The sequence below is a fragment of the Coffea arabica genome, chromosome 10c (genome assembly GCF_036785885.1).
Source record: "Coffea arabica cultivar ET-39 chromosome 10c, Coffea Arabica ET-39 HiFi, whole genome shotgun sequence".
Lineage (NCBI taxonomy): Eukaryota > Viridiplantae > Streptophyta > Magnoliopsida > Gentianales > Rubiaceae > Coffea > Coffea arabica.
This window is the reverse complement of record NC_092329.1, coordinates 2,086,076-2,106,427: the sequence shown is the minus strand read 5'-3', so window position 1 is coordinate 2,106,427 and position 20,352 is coordinate 2,086,076. Positions and strand designations below refer to the sequence as shown.

Here is a 20,352-nt window from a genome sequence, read left to right as displayed (position 1 = left end):
TCTTCCAAAAAAACATATGCTTAGTCTCCGGAGAAACGAAAGAATGAAGAATGGTCAAATTCGATATGTCCCAGCTATAATTCCTTGTTCTGCATGAACAACCGCAGACGGGAATGTCGTTGATATGTACAACCAACACTCGTATGTATTTCTTTTCATCTTTACAAACAGGAAACATCATCACTAAAGTTTTAATTCCTACGTTATTCTCCGACCGCTAGACCAGCCCAGAAGCAAGGCGGCAAATGTCAGCCGCCGGCGGTGCTTCCCAGAGTGCCGTCCGTTTCCTCATCTCCTCGAAGTCGTCCACGCACTGTTTTAGCTTCAGCGCCTCAACTCTCTTCCTCTCCGCGGCTAATCTTCTGCCAGGTACTGCGTCGAACAATTTCTCCCAGCCTTCCTCCCAATCACCGTGGGCGTCGCAAAGCTCGAGACTTTTGTTGGCCCACTCCGTCCAGCTCCACCCTCTGTACAGCCCATTCATGACTGGGCCAACGCAGGACCCCGTACAGGCCGGAGTACAGGGTCTACACTTCGCCCCGCTCAAGGGGCCTGGGCTTGACAACGCAGCCACCGGGACACCGAAACGGCCCGGTGGAAACTCGTATCTGCGGTCCGTCACCACGCAGAAGGGAATCCGGTGCGTGACGTAAGGGAATCCAGCTGTGCCTTGAAGGCGGACTCGGAATTGAGCTGCTGATGGCCGGCGGCGTCGAGCAGGGGAATGAGGGAGAGGCGGGAAAGAGCCACCAGAGAGGTGTTGTAGTCACCGACGCCCAGGCGGTCGTTTAAGCCGCTGTAGGAAGAGCCCGGTGGAACGAGGTACTTGCCCGGAATGAAGTTGTCGCGGGGCAGGGGACGGGACCAGTAGCCGTCCACTCTGGTTCGGACGATCCAATCGTAGGTGAAGTTGTTCTTGCGTTGATAGTCATTAATCATGGTGAGACAGCCCTCTACGAGATTGAAATATTGCAGCAATCCCTGCAATCAGTCGGTCGAGGATGATGAGAAATACTTCTTGCTACTACCACAAGTCTACAACTAACCGAGATGACGTCCAATTTGTGGGGACCAAACAAAAAAAAAAGATTTCTTAGGGAATGTCTGTCGGATTGTTTTTTTTTGTTTTTTGTTTTAAAAAGGGCAATAGTACGTAACGTAAGTCCACAACGAGTCTCCTCTTTCGACTAAATTATAAAGTTAAATGCGTAGCATAGACGATTTTTTACATTAAAGAATTGTGAGCGGCATTAGCAATCGAGCAGAGAAACGCAACATATAATAATAGATGTATAAGAATGTGAGCGCAGCTGTTTCATCGTCATACTATTCATTTTAAAATGTGCTGAAATATTTGTTATTTTATTAAAGTCAAGCTTAATTTGATTTTTTTTTTTAAAATATTAACTCCACCTTTATTTATATTTTATATTAAATTCCAATTTAAAATTAAAATTTTTAAGAGTATTTTTCAAAAAAAAAAAAAAAATTCACTAACATCACTGTCAATCAATTCGGGAATATAAAAATTGGAAACGCATTTCTAGCAAGCAGTTAATGGAGATGATACGCATTTGACTAGGTCAAAAACAAAGTCGCCCAGTCCAGCATGGACTCTAAATGGTGCCAAAAGTCGCGAGCGCATTGGCTACCCTGAAACCAGTTAGTTTACTTTGGCCAAAAAGTCTTCTTCTGGCCAACGTCTCAGGGTCCCCTTCATTCCAACTTTACCAATTACGTGCGAGGAATGCAATTTAAAAATCTTCCAGAACCCAGCCTGAGCCGATACCTACTACTACTATGTAGCTAGCTGCTACACGCTTCTTCTCAATTCTTAACAGGACTGACTAGCTCTTTAAAAAAAAAAAAAAAAAAAATTACTTTAAACCAAAATACTTCTTCTTGTCATAACCAAAATTTTTAACCTTCAAAAAAAAAACCCAGGACTGTCGTTGAGGTGGTACGGATACAACAAACATCATATGATTTCGTTGCTTTATGTCCATTGGTTGGTAATTTTCCCAACAAACAAACTACACGTGGCCAAAAAAATTACTACTAGTCTTTAGTTACCAGCCAAAAAATATAATATTGTGCAGCTACGAATACGATACAATACCAGCAAGCAAGTAGTAGTAGTAGACACAAACAAACACATAAAAGCGACGATTGACCAGCTTTAGAAATCGTTCGAATGGTCGGTTTTTTTCTTCTTCTTCTTCTTCTTCTTCTTTCTTTTTTAAAAGCTAAGATACTAGCAGTAGCAAGTATAACTCCGTATTTATTATGGTTAGGGATTGGCTAAAGCAAAATTAGGGGCGAATTAGAAAAAGCTATCCGGCCCCCCCATGCTTTAATGGGATTTTCATTTTGTCAACAACAACAACTACTGTGATTGATATTTTTGTAAGCTTAATAGTTACTATCCCGTGAATCATCCATCCTGTATCTATCTCTGGTGTCACAAGCTCTGCTGCCAAAATGGCCAAATTCATACCTCTTCATAACCAAAGCAGTAATTATCAAAAATAATAATAGGGATAATATCAGAAACCTCCCCTGAGGTTTCTTCAAATATCACTAAGCTCCCTCCACATTTTGGAAATCTCTCCTACCACCCCTCAAGTGATGGTAGGGTCAGAAGTCACTATGAAAATTCATCAGTTGCCAATAATACCCTTGTTTCTGCTGTGGTCTTATTCAGCTTATAAAAGGAGAAAAAATGACAATATCACTAAGCATGCAACTGTATAAGGAGCGGGAAACCATTGCCGCCTAGAAGTTGAGTTCCGTACGTGTATCATGGCGCCATTTTGCTCTGATAAGACATCTAAGTGCCCGGGAAATGCCAAGGAATGAAATACTACTTATAACTGTGATTGTTATTTGTAGCTTGGAGAACCAATTGAAGCTATGTTTCTGGAAATCTCTTGCTGGATATTGCAGAGGAGGAGAAATATGGCACTTGAATGAATTGCATGCGTTCGGTTGGACCGAAAGTGTGATTGTCAAAACTAAGCTGCAAAACAGGTAAAAATCTTCCATTGCTGGTTGATATGATCAACATGTAATTGGACAAAATGCAGGTGTCATTAAGCTTTCTGTTTGATTTGCCTATAATATCTCTGTTTTCCTTATATTTTTCTGTTTTGTTGGACTTGATGACTGAGTTTATAATCCAACCAGACCCTTTGTATGCTCTTGTTTTATTAAGTATTATTGATGTTGGATGTTATAAAAAATGTGTGATTTGATGATGTATGCCTGACCTTTATAAAGTTGATGAACAAAAAAGTTGATGAATATTGAGTTTTTTGAAGCTGTAATACATAAGAAGAGCTTAGCTTTGTAGATTAAAGTTGCAATACATATGACAAGCTCTAAGTGTAGTGTATACTGTTGGTTAGTAGACAAAAGTGAAAATTTAAATGAAAAGCTGGTGAGAGTGATGATGTTCATGAAAGCTGCAATGAAGGTTCTGTTTTGCAACCTGAGTTTGACTTTGAATAAGCATGCATGTGTTATAGCCGTCTGAGTATGTGATCCATATAGCAACTGATTGAGACTTTTCTTGGGAACACACTGATATGTAGGATGGGAAGAATTATTGCACATGATATTGTAGTTCATTACATGGGAAACACTGTCAGAATTCCAAATGTCGATCCAAAGAACTACCAATATATTGACCTTCTCGGTGATGTTACTGATAAGGCAATGAATGATTTGCCTGGAAATTTGAACATGCTTGTGCATATGAAATGTGCGATTCCTAGAACAACAAGCTTTATGGACATCAGTAGTGACAAATCAGTATCTGATATGTTCAAACTTCATGAGCAAGATCTTGTTATAAACTTGTACTTGCTGCACCTGGATATTATTCCTACTACAGAGGAGAATATGGTAGACAATAGGAATAACCAACTTCAGGATGCACAGAAAGACAAAGGAATCGAAAAAGCTCCTATTCTTGTAGTTGACAGTGAGGGTGATGATGAGATTTATGCTTCTAGTTCTGATGACTCTTGGAAAGATGACATGGATAGTGACTTAGAAGATGTCATAGCTGAAGATAGGGCCTTAATTTCTTCCAGTGACAAGGAGGAAAATGACTTGTCTGATTATGAGGAGATTGAGGATGCACAAGTTGGGCCTGATTCAGAATCTGACCAAGAATCAGATCCTTTGAGAGCAATCATGCTGTCAAAAATGTGGACTTACAATCCAAGAGAGGACATTGAGTTTGAGAAAGGAATGCTATTTACTAATGTGGATGCATTTAGAGCAGTGTTAAAAGACTATGCTATTCAAAAAGGATTTCCATTGGTGAGGTTGAAAAATGAAAAGAGCAGATGCACTGCTAAGTGTGGAGCTGAGGGTTGTAATTGGAGGATTCATGCATCCCCAGTTGCTGATACAACCACATTCATGGTTAAGACATATACACCTGAGCATACGTGTGTGATGGATAGGAAAAACTCAGAAGCAACATCAGATTGGATTGCAAAAAAATTAATTTCTGTTATGAGAGATCACCCAGAGATGACAAGCAAGGGAGTAAAGGCTGAAATGCAGAAGCATGGAGTCTTGCCAAGTAGAATGCAAATTTACAGGGCAAAAAAGAAAGCCTTGGAACAAATAGAAGGCTCACACAGTGAAGCCTATGGAAGGTTACCAAAATATGCTGAACTTTTGAGGATTAATAACCCGGGAAGCATCATGAAAATTCACTACGATAGGCCAAACCTTCTTATGGAGCCTAAATTTCTGAGATTGTTCATAAGTTTCAAGGCACAAAGAGATGGTTTCCTAGCAGGTTGCAGGCCATTTATTGGATTTGATGGCTGCCATTTGAAAGGTGCATTTGGGGGCATTCTGTTGACTGCTGTTGCTCTTGATGGGAACAACAGTTTGTTTCCATTAGCTTTTGCTGTTGTTGAGTGTGAAAACAAGGAAGCTTGGAGTTGGTTTTTTTACTATTTTCAGGATTTCTTTGGACCTTTTCCAAACAATATTCCACTCACCTTCATGAGTGATAGGCAGAAGGTATGTTTCCTGGTTCTATGTTTTATGTATAAGATTTCTTCCATTGTTGTTTTGCATGGCTGTCAAGTAACAGAACAGGAATTTGTTTCTGTCCATTCTCTGTTTAGGGACTAAACCTTGCATACGAGGAACAAGTGCCACAAGCTGCTGCACGATATTGTGATTGGCACATCTATAGCAACTTCAAAGTGAAATTTCCAGGATTGCTTCTAAGAAGATTTTTTTGGCAAGCAGCTAAAAGCTATGATCTGATAGGACACAATGAGGCTATGGAAAAAATAAAGAATATTAACATAGATGCTTGGAGATACTTAGCAAACATTCCTAAGTGTAATTGGGCAAGGCATGCATTTTCTGTTGAAATTAAGTGTGATCATGTCACCAACAATTTCACAGAATCTTTTAATGCATGGGTTGGTGAACTGAGAGGAAAGAATATACTTGCTCTGGCTGATGGACTGAGGCAAAAATTCATGAAGAAACTACATAAGAGGTATCAAAAAGGCTGCACATGGACATCTAGACTTACTCCACATGTTACTGGTAAGCTGAAGGATATTGCATCTGAATCAAGAAAGTGTTCATTGACAATGGCAAGTGAGAACACATTTGAAGTAGCAGATGTGGATAAGTCCTATATAGTCAAGCTGCATGAGAGGACATGTGAATGCGGGGCTTTCCAGTTGACTGGCATTCCTTGCAAACATGCAGCACTAGGAGCTATTTACAGAAGGGAGAAACTGGAAAGTTATTGTGATGCAGCTTTTTCAAGAGATCAGTATTTGAAAACATATGCATTCATGATCAACCCAATTCCACATATGAATAGGTGGCCTCCTATGGAAGATGTGACACCAGCAGTAGTTTTGCCACCACCACTTAGAAGAAGAGCTGGTAGACCAAGAAGAAATAGAAGAAGAGCACCTGATGAAGGAGCTCCTGCATCTCAACACAAGAGATCAATCAGTTTTAGGTGCTCTAAGTGTGGTGCATTTGGACATAATAGGAGAACTTGTCAAGGAGCTCCTGTTGCTGAAAAAAGAGGCAGCAGTACCTCTGCAAATCAGGTAGCAGAACGAAGAGGAAGACCAGGAAGAGGCATTGCCAATACTGGATTAGCAGGATCTGTTCTATGGGTAATTGTAGCAGTTGTATATTTACAGTATCTTTATGTGTATTTGGGATTGCAAATGAGCTTAGCTTTTTGTCATGATTTGTCAGGAACATGCACAAGGAAATGTGCCAGTGATTGTGTCAAGTCAAGGCAGTAATGGAAGCACTCAAAATCAAACTACTGGAGCTAATGTTCAACTTACTCATTCTGCTAGCACTAGTACTAATACCAGAAAGGTAATGCTAATCAGAAATTAGTTTCATTACCTATTGCTAACTATTTTAACTGTCAAGGCCATTAGTTTAATAGAATTTGTTGCATGGCTTCAGAGAGGAGGGCCAAATGCATGGGTTGGAACTACTGTTGCTAACAATAATAAGAGAGCCAGACGAAATGCAGCTCTTAATCCACATCAAACTCCAGCAGTCACTGCATCTGCAACAGCTCCAACAGTCACTGCCTCTTCAATATCCACTTCTGCAACTACCACTGGAACTCACAATGACAATAGCAGCATCAGTATGTGGTTTTAATTAGTACTAGTAATATGAGTTTTGCTTTGGGAGACTGATCTGGTACAGTTATATATGTAGCAATCCTCATCATCTAGAATGATGTTTTTAGATGATGTTTTCAATTCTCGTGGATTGCTATATACTTTTGCTAAGTATTATTTGTACCGTATGCCAAGTACTTATATGTATTCCCAGTCCCAGTGAACAAAATCTTAGACATATGTTTTGGTGCAATATGGTGGAATTTCAATTTACTCTTGCCAAATATGCTCTGCTGCTATCCACAGATCTTGGAACATGATGACTTATTCCATTGTGTATGGAATTTGCTAACTCCAACGTGTATGCTGTGCTTTTTTTTAACTCTATGTCTCGGATTCCTTACCATTATGTATGAAGCCTTATTGTTATAATTGGAATGAACTTAGCAGTAAAGTATTGTTATACCTAAGGAACTACACCTGATAGCTTAATGCATTTTCTGTCTAGCTTAACTTTGGTATAACACTGATAGGCAACAAATATGGGGGCATACGTATGAAGTAAAACATTCCTTCAACTCTTTTTCACATAGCTTAACACCATCTCCAAGTTACACATGCCTTCTGGTTCTTTCATGCATGGCCAGTAAGGGCCAAACAGCTTGGAACACATCTACTATTACTGGAACAAGAAACTGTGATTGCTTTAACAATTTGAATGAAAAGATAAATTGCTAAGAGTACAAGATTGATGATGAACAAGAAAGTGATGCATGCATTCTGTTGAGGCACAAAGTTACATTCCTGATTTGCTTTCCTCAATGGAAGCACTGCAGAATCAGCACCATTTCTTGTACGCTGCACTTCTTCAACTTCATTTCTTTGCCTCTGCAACTCTTCACCTTCATTTCCTTCATACCACTGGAAGTAGTTGCACTTTGAACAACTAAAATATAGCTTATCCGGATTTCTTTCACTCTCTGAGATTCGTAATGTAGCCTTCCGGTTGCATTTGCAATACCGGTTCTTCATGCTTAGTGATGAAGGTGAATTGTATGACTGACCTTGGAAGGATGAACTAGCCATTTCTTTGCTTGCTTTCCTCTTTAAGTTTTGCAGCTACTTCATGCGGTTCCGTCACCTTTTAATACCACTGGAAGCAATGTCAAATTAGCCGTTGCATGTCCAACGGCATGCAACAGTGCTCATACCACAAAATTTTTCTCCAATTCACATTCCACCCACTGCAACTTTCTTAATCACAGGATTCAGTCAAACTAAGGGTATGAAGGGAATTAAAATACTCTCCCTCCTCCAAAACCAATATTCTAATGTTACTTTAGACACCAGGGGCTGACATTGTTAAGAAAATGTCAATTCAAAGGGTGGTAAGAGAGATTTCCAAAATGTGGAGGGAGCTAAGTGATATTTGAAGAAACCTCAGGGGAGGTTTCTGATATTATCCCATAATAATAATCAAAGCAGCAGCAAGCAGTAGTGTAAATGTGTAATTAGAAAGAAACCATATATATGGCCATCGTTATTAGTAGCATTACTTACCTGGATGCCGTTGGGCGAGTTGGCAGCCGTGAGAACTCGGGACTGGGACTGAGTCTCCGGAATGGGCTCGGGCTGAAATATCTTAACGGCGGCGATCCTGGGCGCAGCCTTTAACAAGGATAGCTTGTACGCATTGGGGTCCAGGGGGCTATGAAGGAAAAGATCGGATTTGTTGTAAACGCCCAGAATGTTCTGAACGATGGATGGTCCAGTTAGCTCGAACCTCCGGGCCCCACCCACCAAGCACACCGCAATTCTCGACCTATCCAGCTCCTCCTCCTCCCTCCGCCTCCTCGCTCTCAACCCCACTTCCTCCGGCGCCCTTGCATGGGGTACATAATTCGAATGGAAAATGGATTTAAAGGGGGATAAAGAGCTCAAAAGCGTTCCGACGGCGGTGCTGGTGGTGGTGGTGAAGGAGGAGGAGAGGGATACATAGACCAGAAGGGAGAGAGGAGGGAGAAGCAATAAAAGAAGCCTCCAGTCGAGATCCAACGCCTTTCTCGTTAACTGCATCAGTATTTTGGTCGGGTTTTTCATCTCTCGGGCTTCCCAATTGCTCTTCCCATCCAGAAATTAAAAAATATATGAAAAACAACTCCCTGCTTTTAAAAATTTCTCTTACAGATCCAGAGGAGATTAACTCCTCTGTACCATATATATATATATACCATATAATATGAAAGGGTGAAAGAGAGACCAGGAGTTAAGGGAATGTGTGAGATGCCTTTTGAAATTCTACAGTACCTTTGGTTTGTCTGTCTTTTTGGGTTTCAAGGAAGCAATTGCCATTTACTACTGCTACTACTACAAATCAATAATCATAGATTGTAGTAGGTAAAGCCGGACAATTGCTTTTGCCTTGGCTGGTTTGGTTTTGGAGAAGCTGATACTGAAGATTTGTTCGTTGAGGAAAGAGAAAATAAAAAAGTTGTAGCGTCCCTCTAATGACTGAATACTTTTGCCAATAATAGGAGCAGCAGCAGAGCAGAGGATTTCGATGGAAGGAGGATTTTGATGGATGAGTTGGAGGAATTACTAAAAGATAACATGCAACGAATGACGCTTTGCCGTTAAGCAAATTATATATATTATATAGATCCTATGAGTAACATTCGATTTTTTCTTTGAAGGAAAGTAACATTTGATTTGATGCACAGGGCGGGGCCGGGGGGTGCTTATTAATTGGTTTTGGCTTTTGATACGTTTGCAGAACCACAACTTATAACTCTATGAGTAAATAAGGTATATTAGGGAATAAATGCACTAAATATCTTATTCTTTCACGACTCAAAAAAAAAAAATTAGAAATGCAAACTAATATACAATGTACTTATTATTTAATCAAATTATTAAAAATAATAAAAGAAAAGTAATTTAGGAGAACTTTGCAATCCTGTGATTATATGGATACCATTTTAGCCTACATTGAATTCCAATGGAAAGAGAGCATAAAAATTATTAGAAAAAATTTTAAGAATATAATGACTATTTATGCCATTTAAGTGGTCTTATATGAATAATATGCTAAAATTATGGAATACAAATTTATTGAAAAATGAAAATTGTCAAAACTTGATAAAATAGGAAAACATAAATACCAATGTAAACGGATATAAAGTAGGGAATTAATAGATTTAAATTTATTATAAATAAGGAAGTATTAGAATGATAGAAAAAATGAAAACTTGTCCAAATTTTAGTAATACTAATAAATGATCAATACAATAATAGGAATAGATAATGTGATTGTAGAGAATTAATAAAGGAAAGCTATTAACCAAAAATAGAATAAGGCATAAATTATACAAATGTGTATAAAAGTATGTAAATAATCGATTATTTGACATCTACTATAAATAAGAAAGCAATAAAGGATTGGAGGAGAATGATGGGTTGGATAGTAAGGGAGAGGGAGTGTAAGTGAGAGGTTTCATATTCGAGACCTCCTACCTATACTTAAAAAAAAAAAAAATACAGGATTGAAATTAATTTGTATATAAAAAAAAAAAAAAGCGAATGAAATCCACCAAGAAGGCAAACAGATAGAACTTCCGCCTGTTAAAAAATCATAATAGCTATTTTTTTGGGAGAAGCAAACTTAGTAATCTAGCAAAGGAGAAAACTATCAATATAAGCATTAATATATCATATCTTGTCCAAATTTTAGTAATGGTAATAAATAATCAAGCCATGAATAGGAATATAAAATGTGATTGAAGAGGATTAAAAGAAAAGATATGAGTTGATTGATAAAAAATTAAAGAAGATACAATCAATATAAACTTATATAAGGTAGGTCATTCATAGATTTGGTAAAATTGACTACATATAAGAAAGTGCAAAAACGTGATCGTAAAAGGAAAAAATAAAGAAGGTACAAACAATACAAACTTATACTATAAGATAGGTCATTAATACAAACTTATTTAAGGTAGGAAAAGAAGCGAAAAAATGCATCCAACAGGTGTAGTATCGGGTATTATAAAAAGAAAAAAAAAATCATTCAGCAAAAGGACATAAATAATGGGATAAAATCCGAAAATCAGCCCTTATTATTTTTAAAATTTTCTGCTTATTTATGTGCACTTGCTGTATGAAAATTTCTCCTTTTTTATAACCAGCAATGCCACACTTACATGATCTTTTTTTTTTTTTTTTTTTTTTTTGCTTCTTTCTTCTTTTATAGTTCACATACGCAACCAATTTTTGGACTATAACGTATTTTGCTATTGTTTAGCAATTCTTAACGACTAAAACTTTATCTTCTTTGGTAGTAAAGTAGCAGTAAAGATAGTAGTATTAGGACCGGACTAATTTCAATTTTATACAGGAAAAGTTGCAACAACAAATATATAGATGAGCCGTTAGCGGCAGAAATTATAACGGCGATTTCGTTCCTATGAGAAAGTCTTGCCGTCAAAGCGTAAGTACGACTAATTATAACGGTGGGAGTGTTTGGATAGCACAAATATCTCAAATAGGATTTGTTTGGAATAGAGTGTATTATTTGAAATAATGACTGTAGCACTTTTTGTGATGTGATGCATGTGAGATAAAAAGGTGGTTGAGAATATAAAAAAGTGGGTTGAAAAATGTGTTTATGATGCAAGCGAAATATTGAGTTTGTTTGGATAAGAATTTATTTGGATGATTTATTTGATCCAGTTACTGTAGTACTTTTTGTGATGTGATGTATGTGAGATAAAAAGGTGATTGAGAATTGTGTGTATGATGCAAGCAAAACAAAATCTGAAATAAATCTTGCAAATTTTCTTTGTCCAAACAAACCCATTAATTTTGTTTGGATATTTCGCATGCATCATAAACACATTTTTCAACCCACTTTTTTATCTCACATACATCACATCACAAAAAGTGTTACAGCCATTATTCCAACTAATATTTCAAATAATACTCTATCCAACAAATTGAGGAGAAAGTTTTTTGGTGGGGGAAGGGAGGAGTCTATGTAGGAGTATTTCATATTTAAAGCAGGCGATTTGACAGTCAACCCTAATGTAGACGGCATTTTTCATTTATGCCAATGCCATTCTGTGAACATCATCAGCATGCTCTTGGAGGCTAGAAAATTAATAAATAGTTTTGAACGTTTGTTGGGCAGCCAGATTTTATTTGACACTTGATATTATTACGGCACAGGCAGAACAGGTCAAAACATAAACGTGTAAGCGTCAAATTTGCGGTTCTGCAATATACTATTCCAAGTCGAGAACAATAGACCAAAAAGCTGGTTAACGGTCGGTCTGGCATTGCAAGAATCACAAAGATCCCATATGATAATGAGAGCTCATATTTTAGATCCCCGCACGACTTCCATTCATTCTAATTTCTAAAGCGGGGAATGGTAACGCAATTCTCTAAATCCTCGGGCTCTACCTGTGCTGTGACGCGCATGTGCAGTTGTAGACGTCCGTTTCCACATCGATTTACGGTACTTGCAACTTCCAGACCAAAAAAACTTCATGTCGTCGTTTAGTGTTAACTATTGAATGTTTAACCCATATTAATGCAAAAAATCAATGGAATGAATAAAATGAATGCTGGAGTGGGTTCTAATGGTCTCTTACAGGAGGGTCTTCACCAATTCCAATTACAATTTCATTAAATATTAAATAAATTAACCGAGAAATAATACAGCTTCTTGTCATTGTGATGATTGGGCAGCAGGAGGTTCATCATCTGCAGGTAATGGTGGTGATGGACCAAAATCAAGATTTGGATAAACCCCTGGAGGTCTCTCTATGGGTTGGATGGACAGCAACTGAGTTGAATTTCCCACCACATCCGCCCATCCATAATGAGGTTCAGCCCTTATATCACAAGTTTACCACACTTTGTCAGTATCAATTCAAGAGAAATCCATAATGAGGTTCAGCCCTTGTATCACAAGTCTCACACTTTGTCAGTATGAATACAAGAAAAAAAAAAAAGAACTAAGAGTTAAGGATGTCTTTAATGTGGCCACAAAAGCCTGCACGCATAATTTTGGAAAGACATCCAACCCTCGTAATTAATTGGTGAAATAATAACTTACTCGTAATATGTTTCTTCATCCACAACTATATCCCAGCTTTCACCTGTCGTGCTCTTACCGTATTTGTGAACTTTTCTGCAAAATGTGTGGAATCGAGTGAAGTTCCACCATGACATGAAAAAAGTGAGAATTTTAAGTGTAGGTTATTCTTCCCTTTTTAATGCTCCTTTTTTGGTTACAGAAGTCAGATAAATACATTGGACAGATATGTACGCTGACCAAAGTATGAAAATAAACCTCAGTCAGTTCTTACCCATTTCCGAAGTGCTCTTCTCCCCATGTCCTTGACCACCCTATAATTACACAAGAAAATGGTCATTGGTCCTTTAATCAATATCAATCTAGAAGATCATAACCCAAGCTGAAAAAATAGTAATGGTTGAAGTGAACGCATTCCTAAATTTTTTAAAAAAAACTACCACTATTTTATTCCCAGTGCAAAATTTTATATTTATTATTTAAAATTCAATTCTCGTTCTTATCATGTTTCAATAGGTTACTTTTCTCTGTCATTCAGGGAAGTTTTCTTGCAACATCAACCATATACGATCAGGCATTTTTCTTAGCTCTTAATTACTGAATTCAACTGAAAATCCTCGCACCATACAGAGCAATACCAAAATCTAAGTTTAAATATAACCATGTATCAGTTTCTTGACAACGGGCATGCTGGCTTGTAAAAACCACAACTACCAGAGAACTATATAAAAGAGATCCCTGCAAGTTGCCTTGAGCTTATGTTAAACAGTAGAGGACTCAAGTTCTAAGTGCGTTAAGACAATATCCTTGAGGAGCATCTACTTCAGCAATTAAGTTCTTACTGGCACATACAACATTCAGATATATTAATCACTACTAAAAAAAAGGAATATGTAACATACTTTCACCACCAGGTGACACATGCCAAGTCTCTCCTTGACGCGAACCAATGCCAGCAAAAAATTTCTCTTCCCACTTGTCTCCCCATTTTGTTCCCAGTTCAGTCTCAGCCCATTTGTCTGTCCTGAGGAAACAGAAATATAGAACTTGAGAACATTAGACAGAGGAAAAAAGCCAGGTAGCTTGTTTTTGAGTGATGAAACATGACCGATTAGATTAGGGGTTTAATTGAAGCGAAGAACCCCACTGCAAGTCAATCTAGAGGTCAAACTTTCAGTAATAGTTTTGGTCATTTAGGAGGAGGGCATATGTAGAGCTGAACTCTTGATCTCTAAGCACTATATGGTGGACATCCAACCACAAGCCAAACAGCCTTGTCTTCCAAATTCTATATTCAGCATCTTATGGTAATACTATCACTTCTTGAAACCAAATTCTGAATCAACTTCATCTAACAAAGATGCATCTGGATATTGAGCATTTGAAATATTTGTATCTGACTCCAAAAGTACCAACACATGATCAGAAAGAAGAATGATGCCCAACTCCATAATGTACCAAGAGACGATCAGAAGAAAGAGCGCTTAAACTATCTGCTCAAGTCATGCACCAGAATTTAAGAAACGTTTTTCTTCACTGTTCATTTCGTGTTGTCAATTACTGGCAACTTAGCAAGGGCAACACCATTTGCTTCTAGTGAACCATTTAATATAAGTACAGATAGGATGAATAAGTGCAACCGGATGATAACCTTTCGGCCTGTCATGCTAACATACAAATTTTCTTTGACGTACCAAGTCCAAATTCACCAAAACTCGTATACCCAGAAGAAAGCCATCCTGTATGTCTAGAATAAAGAGCAAAGTACATACCATTTTAATACAGATCCCCTTCCATCATAATGCTCTCCCCACTTCTCCCACCAAGACTGTTCATTCAATCTCCCATATTTATGTGCCCCTTTCTCCGTCCAGCCTTTGGCGTCATATTTTTCCCACCTGTATATAAAGGGTGTAGATTCTGGTAGATTGTTCTCTTTGTTGCTTGTCCAATGTTTGATGCATTATAATTAACTAATTTCCTGATTTAAATACTTTCTTACCAGTTTTCATACCACCCAGCATTCTCTGTACCTGATTTTGCTTGCTTTTGTGCACTCCTCTCTATCCTAGCGAGATTACTGCAATTTGAGAAAGCAGGAAGGGAGAGTGTCATGGGATAAATTAATTTTTCCAGTAATAGTTGGAAAAAATGACCAGAGCAGTATCTTCTCTATTTGGGAACTATAAGCACAAGGGAGAAGAGCAAAAACCCAAAACCTCCATTCATCTTGGTGGAGAACTTCTCGCCATGTTTCCCACCATGAATCCCCTTCAGCATTTCTTCCAGATTTCTCGACTCCTATGAAAGCACTAGAAATAAGCACTAGAATAGTTGAAAAACAGTAAAGAGGAGAATCTGAAAGAACAAGTTGTCTTGGTTCTCTTGGTTCAATAAAATGAAAGCATGGCAATACCTAGTTCTTTGTATCCTGTCCAGTCACTTTTCTCCCACCACTGTCAAGGAGATCAACAAATCCAATTAAATGCATCCACCTGGGATGATACTTAATGATGTTATAAAACCAAATTCAGCATAGGATGACCGTGCATGCACTATCATGGATGAAAGAAACAGATTTAAGAAGGGAGGAGACTATTTGTGGTATTTTCTTTTTCTTTTGATAAGTCTGAAATCCAGAATCCAAGGTACGATTAACCAAAAGTTTTAGTTTTCCTCAGAAAGCCACAGCTGAAGCGAACAATTCACTTTCATGGTTCATCAGAATTTTCTAGTTGAAGATCCTGCATATTGTCTCACAGCAGCTCGTATCAAAAGTGGTTACTGTAAACCACTGGGCATAGAAGATCCACAAGCCTCCAACCAGGCAAGATTCATTCACTAAATACAAGGAAAAATGTTAAAGCTATTATTCACTCATACGACAATCAGAAGAAAGTTTTACAAATTCCCAGTGAGACAACGGTCTGTTCAAGTAAATTCAGTAAACTCTAAAAGGTCCCAAGCCTCTTGGTAAGGGGGCATTATAGACGTACCCAACAGCAACAATTATATAACAGCTAAAAGGATAGGATATCAATACACAATTAAAACTAACTCCCCTTTATCCTTTGGTATCAGCATTCCTGAAACTTTAAGTTGCACTACCCTTAGGGATCGCATAGGGAAACCACCATGTTTTGATTACCTGCTCTCCAATCCTCTTTCTTGTTCCCCTTCTAGTGAAAACTTTTCTGGGCTCTCTGTCTCTCAAGGAGGGTTATGGGTAGACATGGGTCTGTTTCCTATAATTTCATATACCTATAGGAAAACTTTCAGCATCTCCTGAATGAGCGCTAAAAATCAACCCCTGATTAGGAAAAGGATATAATCCCTGACTATGATTTCCATCATACCTTTTCATATCCTCCCAAGTGGCTCTCCTATACATCATCCTCTACCCTTAACACCCCTATCAAAATACAGATTTGTGCTCCCTTCCGTTCCTTTATTAGTTCAGTATCCTGTTCTCCTACAATTTAACCACATACACAGCATGCAACTCAATATTAACTCCACCGTTATCTGCGAGTATCTTATTATTTTTTCTCTCCCTGTCTGCCTATCTGCTGTTCGAGTGAGTGTGTGCCTGGGTGAGCATGCTAGTTTGCATGTTTGGAAGGGCCTAGACTCAGAAGACATGTCTATACAAGCAGGGACAATACGATGACACAAACACCACAGGAAAGCTAATCCTCGAGCATATGAACAAAATGTTGCCACGTATCAATGACTAGCATAAATAAGCACACATTAGGAATTCAAGTAATAAATTACTTAAAATACCGTTTCCTTCCACTCTGAAGTGCCATCATGGCTTTGACCACCCATTCTCGTCCATCTACATCTGAATCCATTTTCTCCAAGATCCTCTCCACTTTCTCGATACCAAGTACTTCCATCTTCATTTGTACCAGATTCATTAACATTATCATTTAACAGACTGATGCCCCAATCTTTCTCACTTGCAATACCCGTATCTGCAAGCAGAGAAAGCATAACAATTCATAAACTATCAGGTGAAATAAGCAATCCCACCATGTACTCAAATCAAGTTGCACAAGACCAAAACGCTAATAAATTCACTATGATTAAATTACGATATGAAGGCGTATATAGAAGAAACTGCAGTAGGGATACTGCAATAACCTCGTTTTGGTGGAGAATCACGTGACTGAGGACCAGAATTCCTTGGGGTGCAGCGCGGGAAGAATTTTTCTTGTTTGGACACGAATCGAGACCTGCAACACCAAAGATGCTTGTGAAAATTTGAATGACTCAGACACGCAATATGTTCAAATAACAATCTTATTCAGTGTCTTCTAATACAAACTGGCTAACATTGCGAGATAAAGTGAGCTGACAACAAATAGGTGGTTAAGAGAACCAACATATCATCAGGCCACCAGCCCTTCTCTTCCTTGGGAACTTGTAAATGTTCAAAAAAAAGAAACAAATCCCTAATATAAACTAACTTGGACACATAAAGGATCATTGTCCTCAGTATGTTAAGTACTCAATGGACGAGATCATCATTCCATCTATTCCTAATGATTTAAAAGTCATAGCAATGCCAGAACTAGGATAAAAGATCCTCTTTGACATGATGCAGAGAAGCATGTCAAGTACAGTTCCTTTATCTTAAAAGACACTCCCCATCTTCATCTCCCAGTCTCTAATTTTTCCTCCCCAACTTCCAACATACACAACCGACCAGTTGGCTCACGAGCTGTTCCTATGATTTCGCTCTAGACTCGTCCAAACAAACAGCTCCTAGTCCTTCCTAAATATATATTGCAACAGCAATTGTTCCGGATCATTCTTCTTTTATGAAATTGATAGTGAAAGTAACCAGAACAAAGAAAACCGAAAAAAAAAGAGAGAGAAAGGAACCGCTTTAAGGTTGGAAGTAAGGAAGGGATTAAACACAATGAGATTTTTAAAAATTTTGAAAATTCTGATCAGTTGAAAAAGAAATAATTGTTTAAAAAAAAAAGAAAGAAAGGGAAGGGAACTTACTGAGGAGAAGGGAAGGGCAATGCAGGGGAAGCCTGAATTCGAGGTCGATAATTGGGAGTGATTATAGAATCAAACCTCCAGTCTTCGGAGCACTTGTCGACACTCTTCCTGGACCCACCGGTACTCCCCCGAATTGGCACCACAGAATCGGAAGAGCAGCACTGAACCACCACTCGCCGCCTGCTGCATTCACCAAGAATGAACCTTCTCTTCTTCCTGGGCAAGTCCAGAAATCCATTCCCGTCCCGGTGACGATGCAGCGAAGCAAGAATAGCGGCATCACCGCCACTCCTCAGACGAACAAGACCGAAGGGCGCAAAACCTCTAGATGATGCGACCATTGCTTCTTACTCTCCAATAGAAATAGTAATAGCAGTAGTAGCATTCGAGGAAAATTCAGAATTGGGGAACCCTAAGATTGCAGCTGAACTGCGAGGAGGAGGAGGAGGATGAAGAGCAGGAGCAGCAGGAAAACTACAGTTGGTCGAATGTTAGTGGGAATTTAAATGGCATTTGGAAAAAGTTGGAGAAATCATCGATTTTTATGGGGGAGTGAGGTTTTATTATTGTTGTTCATTCACTTCATTGGAATAATAATAATAATAATATTTTTTTATTATTTTTAAAATAAGAAGAACGACCCCCCCCCCCCCCCTGTAATTTTATCGATAAATGAGACTGTTGAGTTTGACCCGAGTCTTCAATAAGTCCGTGGAGTCTGGGATGGGAAATGAGGATCTGCTGCTGCTGCTGCCTACTGCCCGGTGGCTGTTTTGTGGGACGGGATGGGGTGGCGTGGGAGGGGGCTGCTGTGCTGGTTGCGGAATCCAACAACTTCCCGGGGGCCGGGCCGGGAGTGGATATATAATTTACCACTTTTTATTTACCAATTATTTTAGCGCAATTGACGTGGAATCGACGGGGGGACGGATCAACAAACCACCTTGTGGGTATGCTTATCTTATTTTGCCTCTCTGGATCCGCCATGTGTCCCACGGATGCATCGCTGCTTCCCCTGACGGGCTTTTGTTTTTTCTTGGTGCCTCTGCTCTGCTGCCAACTCACCCATCTTGTAGGCCCATAACCCATCATCAGATTCTTGATTTTACTGCTCCCTCCGTTCTCATCTCAGGTGTCACATTTTTCATTTTTAAATGTCTCGAACATTTGTCATATTAGAAAAATTAAGGGCGTGTTTCGGTAGAGTGTTATTTAAAATATTATTTGATATAATTACTATAATACTTTTTATGATGTGATGTATGTGAAATAAAAAAATGGTTAAAAATATAAAAAATGAGTTAAAAAATGTGTTTATGATGTAAACAAAATATTATTTAAAATAATATGATATCCAAAACAATCCCTAAAGTATTTTTTAGTCTCTCTTTCTAATATAACTTTTCTTTCTAATCATATACATATTATCATTCAAATTTAAAATTTGAATTTGTGGAGATAAAATTAAAAAGAGAAGCACAGATATCACAATCAAATCATTATTTTTAAAAAATTAAAATTTTCAAATGACTAAATAATTAGGACCAAAGAGTACTGCTGACCAACTACTGGGACTGCTGCAACTGCGCGGTCTATTTTTTAGCGCATTACCTTACCAACTCTCTATTGAAATCCATCGTCATCATCATTATGTGCTATGCAATTTTAGTGCATACTCCTTCCCACAGACACAAGCTCCCTGATTCTTGCCACTTTAGAATCACAGAATTGGTTCGAAAAAAAAAGGCTTTTCAATTTTTGGAATGTGTTTATGGTTAAGGTTCTGTTTGATAAAACTGAATCTGAATTCTGAAGTCTGAATTCTGAAATCTGAATACTGAAACAATTAATTTACTAAATTTTAAACACTGAAAAGAAATATATAAATCTCTGAATTTTAATACTAAATCTATTTATATTGTTTGATAAATATTTATAACTGAATGCTTAATAAATTCAATTTGATAATTTTGCCCTTATATCTTTTCATTCAAAAAGAAATAGAACCTGCAATTTAATTAGCTTAAAATTGTTAGGTATGAAAATGACAATACTTATTTTTAAATTAAATTAATATAAAAGATGAAATATATTATATGAGAAATATTAAGAAGAAGTGAAAGTCATTAAAAAGGGAGAAAAGAAAAACAGAAAACCGTTAGATAGAAAATATCAGATTGTTTAACTAGATAAGAATTTTGAATATAAGATAGAAAATATCATGTTATTTAATTAGATAAGAATTTTAAATATAATTAACAAACAAGGGTAGATTTGGTAGATAAGATAAGATAGTTGAAGAAATTATATTGATTCTTATCAGAATTAAGCATTCAGTCAGGATTCTTTGTGTTAAAAAAAATACACACAAGTTCAGCAGATGAATTTTCATTTATTAAACATTCAAAACATTTGAATGTCTGAAAAGGTTCAGTTTCAATACTTTTTTGTATTATCAAACAGACCCTAAGACGTTTATGTCATGCAATTGAACACCCACGTAGTAGTGTTGCTTAGCTACAAAAAGTTGACATATTTGGCTTTACACACCTCTAACTAGTAACTACCAAATCATCT

At 37.8% G+C, this 20,352-nt stretch overlaps 2 protein-coding genes across 3 annotated transcripts; both read right to left on the bottom strand.

Annotated features, from left to right (window-relative positions):
- Positions 1-51: 51 nt before the first annotated feature.
- Positions 52-9,287, bottom strand: LOC140015576 (uncharacterized). Its single transcript, XM_072068257.1, is given in 3 exon segments — positions 52-660; positions 663-981; positions 8,220-9,287. Coding segments are annotated over 3 exon segments (1,302 nt in total). The 5' UTR covers positions 8,760-9,287; the 3' UTR covers positions 52-217.
- A 2,959-nt stretch (positions 9,288-12,246) lies between these two features.
- Positions 12,247-18,366, bottom strand: LOC113712369 (protein EARLY STARVATION 1, chloroplastic). 2 transcript variants are annotated; one of them, XM_027235763.2, is made up of 11 exons: positions 17,776-18,366; positions 16,906-16,997; positions 16,543-16,736; positions 15,173-15,212; positions 14,976-15,057; positions 14,759-14,836; positions 14,529-14,654; positions 13,659-13,780; positions 13,031-13,070; positions 12,778-12,852; positions 12,247-12,553 (listed from the first exon to the last, which is right to left on the bottom strand). In XM_027235763.2, the coding sequence occupies exons 1-11, from the start codon at positions 18,114-18,116 to the stop codon at positions 12,388-12,390; spliced, it is 1,356 nt and encodes a 451-aa protein (XP_027091564.1). In that variant the 5' UTR covers positions 18,117-18,366; the 3' UTR covers positions 12,247-12,387. The 2 variants fall into 2 exon arrangements, with proteins under 2 accessions (XP_027091564.1, XP_027091565.1); XM_027235764.2 differs by having other exon boundaries at positions 12,458-12,620.
- Between the last annotated feature and the right edge of the window lie 1,986 nt (positions 18,367-20,352).